We start from the raw sequence: 13,574 nt of genomic DNA on the forward strand, positions 1-13,574 counted from the left end.
CTGAGACAGTGTGTGTGTGAGAGTGTGCATACTCTATGTACAAAGGTTTGGAGTGTGTACGTGTGTGTAAAAGCAGATGTGTATGGGTTTGTATGCATGTCTCTGCTGAGTGTGTGTTTGGGTGTGTATGTGTGTGGGGAAGTGGTGTGCGGGTGATCTCACTTCGGGGTGACGCATGTCTAAGACCAGCGCAGCATCAGATAGGAAAGACTTTATGCAAGAGACTGACTGGCCTGTCACAAGGTCCAGCCTGAACACCCCCCCCCCCCCCCCCCCCCCCAACTTGATTTAAAAAAAAAAAATATTTTAAAAAAAACACCACCACACAGACTCTTCACCACCTGTTACTGATACTCCTGCCTCTGCAACAACTCTACCAACATATACTTCATTAACTACTCACTACACTCTCACACACAGACACACACGCATGCATGCGCGCACACACACACACACACACACACTTGATGCACTTTCCCCGAGTCACGAGCTACTCACTGGAAGCAGAGGGATGTACTTGAGGTTATGCCTCTGAGTTCCCTCTTTGCCAGCTGGGCAAAACACAGGGTTCATAAACCACACACACACACACACAGAGCAGATTCAACAGATATTCACATATACACAATGCAGTTCCAATACACACACATTACACACAAAAAATCCCCCATACACACAAAAAGTTCTTCCAAGGCAGTAGAGATGCTTGTGTACATAATGCAGAATCAGCAACTCATAGTTCACTATAGTGTTGTCAGAGGTGGTACTGATCATAATGGAGATGTATCGAGATGATTCACAGAGATGGCCATTCCTGTTCTATCTGATGTAAGCAATGTGGATTCATACATTTGCACATACATGAACACTAGCCTCAAAAAACACACAACTGGAGCTCTGCGCTCCTAACACACACACACACACACACTCTGGCCTGTTTCCTGATCATCCTGATCCCAACTCCCCACAGAAACAGGAACATACAAACCACAGAAATCCCCCCCGCCCGCACACACACACACACACACACATCTCAGTTGTCCAGCAGGCTCTGCTGAGAACACTGCTGAGAACATCAGCAGCTGACACCTCAGACATCTCAGTACACCTCCATTCAGGCATTCCATAATAAATCCACCCATCAAGTCTGTTCTTATTTTCAGTTTTTTTATTAAAAAAAAAAACAAAAACAAAACAAAAAAAAAAAACTCCTCGTGGCATTCCAGTGTTTTTTTGTTTTCTTCGTCCATTTTTTGTCTATCACAACGGAAACGAGTAAGCAATGAGATGAACAGATTGTCGACCATTTAAGCATCTCTTTCAGTCATCTGAAAGCTGCTGTTGCCGTTGCTGCTTCAGTCCACCGTCACATGTGTCCTGGTTTCAGCTTGCAACCGGACCCCCCCGAAAGCCCAAACAAGTTCTGACTGGAGGATTAACACGACTCGACTGTCCACACGAGTCCAGAGACTCTCCCCTTCATCCCTTCTGCTGAAAGACAAGAGGACGCTAGCGCTACAGAGCTAAGTAGCTCCCACTGAAGAGTCTCTAGGCAGCTGCAACCCACGTGCCAGATGGCGCTAACACGCTATGTGGCTAACACACACCTGGTGGGTCTCTGGGAGCCTGCGCACAGACGCCCCCTGCTGGTGGACTGCAAGCCTTGTTACAGAGAGTTCCTATCATGTTGGCAAGCATCAGAAGCCTTTTTTGGTATACATTGACATGGAGAGAAAGAGTGGTGATTCTGGGTGGAGAAATGCATTGAGGTGTTTTTTTGTCTTGATGGGGTGGGGTGGGGGGTGAGGTTGAGCATGATGTCTCCTTCAGCGAGCTTGGTTTCAGCCCGCGGACAGACAGCTCCAGCCCCCACCCCCCTCAAATCTCTCTCACACACTCACACACACACACACACACACACCTTTACCCATAATGCATCTGCAGTGTGCCAACCTCTGCTGTCTCAGGTATTCCAGTCCCAGAACTGGACGGGGCCACTGAGGAGTGTGAGGGGAGGCTGCTGGACAGACTGCTATTGGCGTTCTGAAGGGGCTCAAGTCTCATTCTGCTGAATGTAAGGAAGCATTGGTGAAGTTCAGAGTCCTCAGGCGATGGTGAGGTTAGAAAGGAAAATGGCAATCTCTGGCCACACTGGAACTATAGCTCACAAGCTGTGGCCCCCACACGCCTTACTCATACCACATCCACTACATTCTGTCCTAATGCTTACACAAACATGAATGTGTGTATGACTATGTGTTAATTTGCGCGTGTGTGTGTGTGTGTGTGTGTGTGTGTGTGTGTGTGTGTCTTGTGCTGCTCGTGTAAGTGGTCACAAGCACCAACAGCCAAATCTCTGTCACAAAACTCTGTCTCCATGTTCCTTGCGGCTCTTGTCTTTGCCTGTAGGGGGCGCCACTGAGCTGCAGCAGAGTTGCACAGAAGAGTCGAGCCAAAGACCAGTGCAGGTGGCCAGACAACCTTCAGCCGACCTCCAGACGTATGGCTCTGGGTGTCTAGCGTAAGGGCTATGCAGACGACGTGGAGGAGGGTGGGGTGGTGGCTGCCTGCCTTGAGTGGGGGGGGGGGGGGGGGGGTGGTTGGGCTGTCAGTGTTCAGGTCAACACAGGTGGACATTCATCAACTTATCATTAAAAACGTATTTCATTTTTCTTCTGTGGACAGTTTTACAGCATAGCTCTAAGCATACTCAATAATCTATTAGATTTCATATAATGACTGTTCCTTCAGTCTGTCTGCGTCACACCAAATGAGGGAGCCAGAGGTACTCCCACCATGTCTGCGACTACGTGTGTGTGTGTGTGTGTGTGTGTGTGTGTGTGTGTGTGTGTGTGTGTGTGTGTGTGTGTGTGTGTAAGCGAGCATGTATGAGTGACCGTATAGCCGGCGTAAACGTGAGGGACAGGGGCATATGCTGGCCTAATGGTTACAGTTAGATGTACGCAGGTCCGTATTGAAGGTCTGGGAGAGGGGGGTTGGGGGGGTTAGGGTTTGGGCTAGACACAGTGCTGTGTGTTTTGGAGGGGGTGGGGGGGGGGCTGCAGGGCATTGTGTAGAGCGCGCTCAGATCTTCAGAGCCTTCAGAGTGTCCATCCTCTTCTTCAGCAGCTCACTGAGCTCCGACAGCGAACGCAGGTAGCTGCTCTGGACCTTGCCAAACACAGCATTCATACTGGCGGCATCCTCCTATACACACACACAGGACATGACTGAGTGTTAAAGAGATCACTGATAGCAGATGCACTATTACAGTCGTTCAGGGCCTTTTGGGCTTTAGTAATTACTACGTGGACAGTAGAGGGTGACACGGGAATCAATTATCGCTCCCATCCCATCCCGAGCCCACACAAATACCCGTCATATCCCGATCACGTGACTGCCTCCCCCAAAAAAATCCTGTCCTGCAAAATCCCGAGAGAAAGGCTCCCGAATCCAGTCCCGCTCCCGCTCCGTTTTTTTCGTTCCCCATGTTGTCTAAAGCATTGGTTGCCAAAGACTGGGTCATGACCCACAGGTGGGTCATAGGAGATTTTATTTGGGTCGCCAGCATAGTGACAATTTATGTTGTGTAATAGGCCTACCTTATACCTTAGGCTATATAGTTTAGGAACTCCCTCTATGCATTTTTGCATTTAGAATAGCTCTGAAACTGGGGGGCGAACACCACCAGAGCGTGGAAATCACTTGCAAAATGAAATATTTCTGTCGGGCGCCTACCATGGACCTCACAGTTGCAAAATGCAAGGGGCATGAATCAGGCTATATTTGCACAAACAATAACAGACATCAGCTCTTCAACATGGCCCGTTAAAATCTAGAAAGTATCATTTTAAATCATAAAAAAACCCTGCTGTCAACAACTAAAGCAGACATCCATAGACGTCATAGGCTGCAGATAGTAGGCTATATGCCTCTTTAAAGTTAATAGCAGTCTCCTCACATTCCATCTTATTTCGGATTTAAAACGCACAAAAGTAGATAGATTAGATTATAGTTTAAATGGGCATTTAAACGCCATTTCCTCTTTCCATCTCGCGAACTTCACTATATACATATATGGGGCAGCCGTGGCCTACTGGTTAGCGTTTCGGACTTGTTACCGGAGGGTTGCCGGTTTGAACCCCGACCAGTAGGCACGGCTGAAGTGCAAGGCACCTAACCCCTCACTGCTCCCCGAGAGCCGCTGTTGTTGCAGGCAGCTCACTGAGCCGGGATTAGTGTGTGCTTCACCTCACTGTGTGTTCACTGTGTGCTGAGAGTGTTTCACTAATTACCCGGATTGGGATAAATGCAGAGACCAAATTTCCCTCACGGGATCAAAAGAGTATATATACTTATATACAGTAGGCTAAAGGTGCATTATCGTTCATCTTTCAGCCATTTCCCAAAAGCTTTTCATATTTATTCTTTTCACAATCTTACAACATAGCCAAACACAACACCAATACACAGCCTCAGCACAAATTAAGCACACGTTTAAATCTAGAGGAAAATGCGGACTCGAAACAAAAAAACCTCTACAAATATACAATATAACCACTTGAGTTATTTGCTGTTTAGACCTAGGGGAGAGCCGGGACGATTGAAACACGGGACGAATGAAACATTCAAGTTTTCTCCAAGTGTAATGATGATAGACAGACGTCCTTTGGTCAAAACATAGAGCATGTTAACCTCCTATCAGCGAAATATCTTCCTGCTATGTCATTTTATTACAGACTTACAGGCGATAAATGAGTTTTGATGGGCAAAAGTAAACTTCATTAGTGGTTACATTTTTTCGATTATTAATGAATGTTTTTCATTTAAAGGTTCGACTTACGAATGCTTATTCAGTAGACCATTTAGTGTTCCCACAATCCCAGAATTTCATATCGCATGCTTGTTTACATGGAAAGCAAAACAAGCTATAGTGACATATGTCTTTGTCGGGACGATTGTTTCAATCGTCCCGACAAAGACATATGTCACTATAGCTTGACCAGGCTGTAACTCCATGTATTTTAAGTAAATGCACAAATATCTGTGTTTATACAATCATTTATGGAGGCGAGACATGGAAAAACAGTTTTAGGAAGATGAAAATATATTTGGGCCCACCAGGTGGGGGGGTCAAGTTTTCCCATGTTATCCTATGGAGACTGACAGCCGGTGGGTCGTTAAGGGTACTTATTTGGATGTGCAGTGGCCTAAGCCACGTAAAAACCTAGTGAAGCGACATTTTCAACAATAGAGACATGATATAAATGGGAAAGCTTACCGTTCTAGCTATAAAAATGGCAGAATCATCCACAGGGCATGATATTTCAAAAAACGCGTCATACACGCTTCACGATGATGGCAATGAGTTGTTAACAGACATGCACGAAGACGTATAACCCTGCAACAATCTAAAATAACACCTTTTGGGAGTACCATTCATGATATGTAGTAAAATTTTGATGTTGTGGGAAGTTTATATGGCTTAAACTGTATGTTTCATTCGTCCCCTTATGTTGTTTCAACCGTCCCGACCAGGAGGGAAGAATGAAATATTACGCACGTCACACTTTTGCTGTAATAATTCCTGAACGGTTTTGTTCAAAGTTGAAAATGCATTTGTATTTGACAGGACAGATGTAGGTAGCTTGTGACCAAATATTAGCTTTCAGTGTAGTACGATCGCCTTTGTAAATTACATTTAATTAAAAAGTGTTTCAACTGTCCCGGCTCTCCCCTACATCCGAATTGTCCACTATGTGATCCATTTGTCTGCAGGTGAAGAGGGTTATTAAGATCGACTTTGAACACAGTGAGCCATACAACTTGACAATTACACTATACCATAGTGTTAATGTGTTGAGTAAAGCTACACATGTTTTGATTGATTTTGTTACCATGTGTGTTTATTCCTGCCCTTACAAAAACAAGCATCTTAGATTGATTGGCTTGTGAACAGGGCAGCTGCTTTGTATTGCTCTGATTGGCTACTCTGTAGCTAGCAATCAACAAACATATTGTGAGTTGTAAGTGGTTCTCTTTTCTAGAAATGCCTTGCAATCTTTGGGTGCACTCACCGCATTGCAGCGTAATTTTTAATTTAATCACCGGCTCAGTTCCCCTCCCGCCACTCCCGTTGATTTCTGCTCTATCACGTTACCAACAGTGAATTTGACTCCTGTACCGCAGGACTCCCGCGGGAATACCGAAAAATTGTCACCCTCTAGTGGACAGAGGAGCTACTGCCATCTAGTGGACAAATGTGTTCAGGCAGGTGTGTGTTTGAATCGCATGCAGGAGAAACACATGAATTAACCCAATAATAATGTACTCTCCTTGTCCCCCCCCCCCCCCCACACACACACACCTGTGCATTGTCCAACGACAGGCCTTGGAGCTTGAGGGCGGTGATTAGAGTCTCCTGCTCCTTAAGGTGGTCTAGCGCTTGTGACATCACCGTCTGTATGCCTTCAACCAGCTCCAGAAAACTACATACCACAACCGGCTACCTCACACACACACACACACACACACACACAATAATTACATTACAGCAATACATCAATCATGTGTATGAAAGAGTATCTCTGTGTGTGTGTGTGTGTGTGTGTGAGTGTGCATGTGTGTGTGTGTGTGTGTGAGTGTGCATGTGTGTGTGTATCTGTGTGTGAGTGTGCATGTGTGTGTGTGTGTGTGAGTGTGCATGTGTGTGTGTGTGTGTGAGTGTGCATGTGTGTGTGTGAGTGTGCATGTGAGTGTGCATGTGTGTGTGTGTATCTGTGTGTGTGTGTGCATGTGTGTGTGCGTGTGTGTGAGTGTGCATGTGTATGCATGTGTGTGTGTGTGTGTATCTGTGTGTGTGTGTGCATGTGTGTGTGCGTGTGTAAGCTCTCACCGTAGAAGTGCTGCTGTCCTTTTTCTTTTTCTTCTTCTTTTGGGCACTAACCTTCAAGGGTCGCAAAACTCCCACACACACCGTCACCACCCACAACACCACACACACCGTCTGAGAGAGAGAGAGAGAGAGAGAGAGAGAGAGAGAGAGAGAGAGAGAGAGAGAGAGAGAGAGAGAGAGAGAGAGAGAGAGAGAGATTTTACACAGTCACAAGCCAGGTTTAGTACTAAACAAAAAAAGCTATATGTAAAAAGTGGGAAAAAAAGAGAGGTGTGGTGAGATTAGGGCTGGGTGATAAAATGATAGCGATATATATATCGCGATTTACATGTAATCGATATCTATAAAAAATATGTTCGATAGAACATTCAATAATTAAAAGCAAAACACAACTCCCGCCTTACGTCATCTTTGAATTTCCCCTTGGGGATCAATAATAATATCTATCTATCTATCTATCTATCTATCTATATAAATAAATAGGCTAAATATATCTTGCATTGTACCTACTGCAGTATGTGCAACTCTACCAGAGTAGGCGATAGAAGTAGGTGTACCTTAACACAGACTCTCATTGAGTCCTTGCCCCGTGCACTCTCCCTCTCCCTCTCCACAGATGCATCCCTCCTCAGCGTGCACATTTAATCCAAACAAGACGACTGGCTAAATTGCTATTAAATCCGGTTAGCATCACTTGTTTAAAAAAGTTGACTGCTAAATTTTTATCTTCTCAATCCTGAATGTAAATGGAAAAGTATTTTCCAAGAGTCTCAAACGGGCCTGTCTCAAGGAGAAAAAGTATTCATTTGAAACTTAACACACACGTGGGGGAACTGAACAGTCTAACCAGTAGACTATGACAAACTAGCAAATTGAGCTACTTTATTTACAATATTTCTTCAACCAGTGCTGCTTTTCATTTAGACTTATGTGCACATTTATTTATTTGAGTGTTTTTCATGATTGTGTTGACATTTCTTTTCTCTGTTTGCTTTGATTGATAACTAAGGTGATTAAAATCAGAGGAAGGTTAAGTTTGAAATAAAAGTGTTTAAACTGTTTTGAACTTTTTTCCCCCCCTTCTGGTCCTTATCTGAAATAGGTTTTAAAAAAATCAATAATTATCGATATCGACTGATATGAAACACTTATTTCGTGATACAGTTTTCAGCCATATCGCCCAGCCCTAGATGAGATGTGCAGTTACATACTCAAACAAAGAGAAGAGGACAGACACACACACACAATTTGAGAAACAGAGGTATGTTTTAGACATACAGTTCACAATTAAAGAAATAAGTAGTCACACACAATTTGAGAAACAGAGGTATGTTTTAAACATACAGTTCACAATCAAAGAAATAAGTAGTCACACACACACACACAGGTGATGAGAAGTAGTTACGCCATCCAACCCAGATAGAGGTGAGAGGAGTCTGTGGATGTGTGTTCTCACCTCTACAAAGAGCACCAGCGCCTCCATGAGGCTGGGGTGAGTACTGCACTGACCGCCACTCATCACGACCAGGTCCCCTTTACATTTGGACAAGATATCTGCCGGGTGGAGAGAAGAGCACAGACCACAGTAAGGAGCTTTGGAGCCATTCGGGCTCACCAGTTTCACCAGAGGACAGGTAAGATGCAGCTACTCACCCTGCAACTGCTGCAGTAGGGCTTTGAAGCTGCTGGCCATCTCAGACTGGGACTCTGCTGACTCGTCTGATGCAGAAAAACAGACACACTCAGTGACTGTGACCATGGGTGCATGTCTGTCTATGTTCAAGTTGCTGAGCATGTGTGTGTGTGTGTATGTGTGTTACATGTGAGTGTGTACATGCGTCAGTCGAATGAGTTTGTGTTGAGGGTGTATATGTGTCAGTTGAATGAGTTTGTGTTGAGGGTGTGTGAGTGTGTATATGCGTCAGTCGAATGAGTTTGCGTTGAGGGTGTGTGAGTGTGTATATGTGTCAGTTGAATGAGTTTGTGTTGAGGGTCTGTGAGTGTGTATGTGTCAGTTGAATGAGTTTGTGTTGAGGGTGTGTGAGTGCGTGTCAGTGGAATGAGTTTGTATTGATGCGAATGTGTGGCGTGTGAGGGTGTATATGGGTTTCCACCAAGCGATACGGTTCAGTCTGGTACGCAATTATTTTGCGTTTCCATTGTCTGAATTTGAGAATGGTACCAAAACAACAGACCCGTACCATACCATTCTTGGCCACCCTTCCCTTGGGGTACCATGTTTATTGGGTACGGTACCTAAAAGGTGGAGCTAGACCAGGCTAGATCCACTGCAGTCCATTGATAAGGCAACAGAAAATCATTTCCTAATGTTTCCTAGGTGTTGACGTTAGCTCTGTGTTCTGTTAGTAAAGTAATTGTCTCAGTAACTGTCTAGTAATTAAACATGGTTGTTAAATAGTAACTTGGTAACACAAATAGTGTGAAATCAGTATACAAAGTTAACAGAAACCCTGTGATCAGTGCACAACTTGCTGTTTAATTGCAATTATGTTAGCTAACTAGGTAGGATAGTTAGCATCACTGAGGCTAGCAAGTGTGGTTAGCTAACTAGGTAGGATAGTTAGCATCTCTAAGGTTAGCAAGTGTGTTAGCTAACTAGGTAGGATAGTTAGCATCTCTAAGGATAGCAAGTGTGTTAGCTAATTAGGTAGGATAGTTTAGCATCCCCAAGGCTAGCAGGAGGCTACCATTCCGTTCTTTATTTGTTTTCTCGAACGGTATTGTTGTAGTTTGTGTAACAAACAAGTGATTTGTGCGTCTTTCCTTCTTCTCGCCGTCTGCAGTCTATTCTCAAACAAAGCTCGACGCCCTGTTGAAATGAACAATCACATGCTGAACAGAAATTGATACTATTCGTTGTTGTCGCCCCTACACCCTGCCTACCAAGTAAGGCTACTGTTGGCAATCAAAACGCAAGCCAGGTACCATTCCAAACCAGACTGTACTGTACCGAACCACTCAGTGTGTGTGTCTCACCTAAGCCAGCACTGTCCATGTGCAGGACTCTGGGCACAAGTCTCAGGGCTGAGAGCTGACAGGAGCAGCTGCCAGTCTGCAGAGCCACACTCAACCGCGTAGAGGGGGGACCAAACACCGGGTACACCTGACACACACACACACACACACAGAGGGATTAATCAGGAGCACAACAATACACACAACAATGTAGGCACACAACACTGGCTACAGTTGCAACATCTGCGCGCGCGCACACGCACACACACACACAGTAGTGGTCTATGGCTGAAACTGACCCCCCCCCCCCCCCCCCCCCCCCACACGACAACTTGTGCCTATACACAATCATGTAGGCACCCAAAACTGGCTACGGCTAGAACATCCATACTAAGCTAGTGTGTAACATAGCAGCATACTGTGTGACCCTCAGGTGTTGGTGTGTTTGTGTACCTTCGTGTGCATTTGAGAGAAGTCCGCTGCTTCTTGAAGGGCGGTCTCCAGCTGAGGGAGAAGCTTGTGCAAGGTGGCGGGTTTGGAGGCTACTCCATTCTCACTGGTCTTCTCAGAGTTCTGTGGGGGATGGGTTGGGCTCAACAGTGCCAGGCAGCCAATCAAACGCAGCGTTAGAGAGCGCACCTTTAGCCACACCATTTCCTCCTCGACAGACTGCTTCCTATGTGCCTCCGTCAGCTGCCTAAAAACACACACACACAGTTGCCCAAACCGCATCACATTTGGTGTTAAAAGGTAGTGCGTTTAAAAGATACCAGCCTATTATACAATCAGAATCTACAATCAGTGCTACTCCTGGTGCATAGAAGAATATATTCATAAACTCACTCACGTCATACTCTCACACAGAACCATACCGACACACACACACATAATAGGACAAGTCACATAGAGGCAGTATAAAAATAGATTTTGCTTTTTAATGAATTTTGTATATTATTTTTAAAGTCACGGTGCTGGAAAGTGCAAATGAAGTGCAAAACAGGCAAGATAATCATGCATCCTGATCAAGTCCTATTTCTGTAAGCGAGTGTTTAGAGTTGTGATGGCTGTGGGAAAAAGCTGTCTCTGAATCTGGATGTGCGGGTTCTGATAGACCTGTAATGCCTTCCTGAGGGGAGTAACTGAAAGTGTCTGTGGCCTGGGTGGGAGGAGGCCTGGGTGGGAGGAGTCTCATATGGGCAGGGTCATATGTGGGAGGAGTCCTGTGTGGGATGGTCGTGGGTGGGAGGGGTCATTGGTGGGAGGAGTCATGGGCAGGAGGAGGCCTTGATTATGTGTTTTGCTGAGCTGAGGTAACGGCATGAGGCAGTGCTGTCCAGGGTGGGCAGAAGGCAGCCAATGATGTTTTCTGCAGAGCGGATGACCCTCTGCAGGGATTTTTTGTGCGCCACAGTGCAGCTTGCACACCACACTGTGATGCAGTGCGTCAGTATGCTCTCTATGGCAGAGCGATCAAAGGCCACAGCGTCTCCCGTACCATGTGGCCTGGATAATGTGGATATTAGCCAGCACTATGCCTATAGAGATTACAAATGTGTGTGTGTGTGTGTGTGTGTGTGTGTGACTACCGGTCAGGTGGATCCCAGCTTGTGAGCACCGTCAGGTCCCTGTTGTCCCTCATGCAGTCCCAGGGGATGTCATCGTCCTCCGGAGTCAGAGCCATGGCCTTCACACTGTCCTCTAAAGACGAGGAGCTGTACAGGGACACAACAAGTCAATCAATGCAGGTATAGAAATGATTAAATACAGGGACTACATGGATTCAGCTATAGAAATTATTAGATGCAGGGACTACATGAATTCAGCTATAGATATGATTAGATACAGGGACTACATGGATTCAGCTATAGATATGATTAAATGCAAGGACTACATGAATTCAGAATCCTGCTTATGAGGCTTATCCTGGTTTTCATCATATTCAGGATATGGCTTTTACATGAGTATCCCTGCATACACGAGTATCCCTGCATACACGAGTATCCCTGCATACATGATAAATACTATTAACACCCAGAGAAAAGAAATACTATTTTCTGATTGGCTGGTGGGGTGGGTATTAATTCTGAATAACCGGACACCTATGAAGTAGATCTGGTAAAAAAAAAAGTTTAATCACCCTTCTATATCAATGCTTATTAACGGTAAATATGACGGTTGCCCCTGGAAGCAGGCTTCGCAGCAATGGAATCAACTATAAACAAGCTAACTGTCCATGTCTGTCCGTTTTCAGTCCATATTTACTTTAAGAAGTGGTCAGCGACTCACATGTCTGCCTCCAGGAAGAGGTCCAGCAGCATGCGCTCCGTGCGCACCTGAGCGAAGTGCAGCGAGTGATTCAGCCGCGTCCGGAACGCAATAAACTCTGGAATCTTCTCAAACGCTCCGTACTTGTACGCCTGGATGATGTACTCTGAGGTCTAACACAGACGGCCAAAAAACACACATACACAGAATCGATATGAAACACTCTAAAGGGGACAAGCATATAGTAAACACGAGGCATTCTTTGAGTGAGTGTGTGTGTGTGTGGCTCACATCTTTCTGGTTGGAGTGGAAAAACCTGAGGGAGAAGTTGCAGGACTGGGAGGCGGCAGCAAACTGGCCCAGAGCCTCTGCATAGCGCGTGAGGATGTACCTGCAACACACAGGGCAACACCTCATATTGACAAATATACACACACACACACACACACACACACATTTACAGATACCCAACAGATCTTACTATGTCCACATGTACGATGTATGTTTTATACTGGGTTATGAGTTATACTGGATACTCAAAGGGTCGTGTGTGTGTGTGTGTGTGTGTGTGTGTGTGTGTGTATGTTGCACCTAGATGCACACAATATGTGTGTGTGTTTTTGTGTTGCTCAAAAGCTCTGGTGTGTGTATGTGTGTGTCGTGCTGGACGTGCATGGCTGGTGTAGAGGGAGGTCCAAAGGCTCCTCTGTGTGTGTGTGTGTGTGTGTGTCGTACCCTATCGTGTCGTGCTGGACGTGCTTGGCATCCAGGCTTGTGTAGAGGTCCACCACGGGTTCAAAGGCTCCTCTGTGTGTGTGTGTGTGTTACCCTATCGTGTCGTGCTGGACGTGCTTGGTGTCCAGGCTGGTGTAGAGGTCCACCACGGGTTCAAAGGCTCCTCTGTGTGTGTGTGTGTGTGTGTGTGTCGTACCCTATCGTGTCATGCTGGACGTGCTTGGCGTCCAGGCTGGTGTAGAGGTCCACCACGGGTTCAAAGGCTCCAATGCGGCAGAAGAGCAGCAGGAGAAGCAGCTTGAACTGGGCATTGGAAGGACTGTTGGTCAAGCCCTCCTCCAGGACACACACACTCTGCCACAGCATCGTCTCGTCCCCTGACACACACACACACACACAGAGCATATTAAACATCAGCTCTTTGGGACCCCTTGACAGTCACAATTGTAGGACTCCAGACAGTGACAGGTCATATTTGAGGTAACTCACATATTCATCTACAACACATGCCTATACCACATGGAGATGCTGGAAGAACATTTATTCATTTGAGAGAGAGAGAGAGAGAGAGAGAGAGAGAGAGAGAGAGAGAGAGAGAGAGAGACACACATGGCGATGCTATAAGAGCTTCCCCCAATGTCTTAAAGCTCAACCATGAAATGCTCATTCATTTGAGAGAGAGAGAGAGAGAGAGAGAGAGAGA

General features: G+C 45.7%; 1 protein-coding gene across 3 annotated transcripts in view; it reads right to left on the reverse strand.

The window, feature by feature from the left end:
* Nucleotides 1-1,179: 1,179 nt before the first annotated feature.
* Nucleotides 1,180-13,574, reverse strand: part of naa25 (N-alpha-acetyltransferase 25, NatB auxiliary subunit) — a 25,027-nt gene continuing 12,632 nt past the window's right edge. For all 3 annotated transcript variants that reach the window (XM_042059169.1, XM_042059170.1, XM_042059171.1), the window contains 11 exons: nt 13,068-13,248; nt 12,428-12,527; nt 12,158-12,309; nt 11,458-11,583; nt 10,325-10,568; nt 9,893-10,019; nt 8,549-8,614; nt 8,352-8,449; nt 6,896-7,006; nt 6,368-6,505; nt 1,180-3,207 (listed from right to left, as the gene is read on the reverse strand). In XM_042059169.1, coding sequence (XP_041915103.1) covers nt 3,085-3,207; nt 6,368-6,505; nt 6,896-7,006; nt 8,352-8,449; nt 8,549-8,614; nt 9,893-10,019; nt 10,325-10,568; nt 11,458-11,583; nt 12,158-12,309; nt 12,428-12,527; nt 13,068-13,248 — 1,466 coding nt within the window. In that variant the 3' untranslated portion in view covers nt 1,180-3,084. The remainder of the gene's footprint in view (nt 3,208-6,367; nt 6,506-6,895; nt 7,007-8,351; nt 8,450-8,548; nt 8,615-9,892; nt 10,020-10,324; nt 10,569-11,457; nt 11,584-12,157; nt 12,310-12,427; nt 12,528-13,067; nt 13,249-13,574) is intronic.

The sequence above is a fragment of the Alosa sapidissima genome, chromosome 13 (genome assembly GCF_018492685.1).
Source record: "Alosa sapidissima isolate fAloSap1 chromosome 13, fAloSap1.pri, whole genome shotgun sequence".
NCBI lineage: Eukaryota > Metazoa > Chordata > Actinopteri > Clupeiformes > Clupeidae > Alosa > Alosa sapidissima.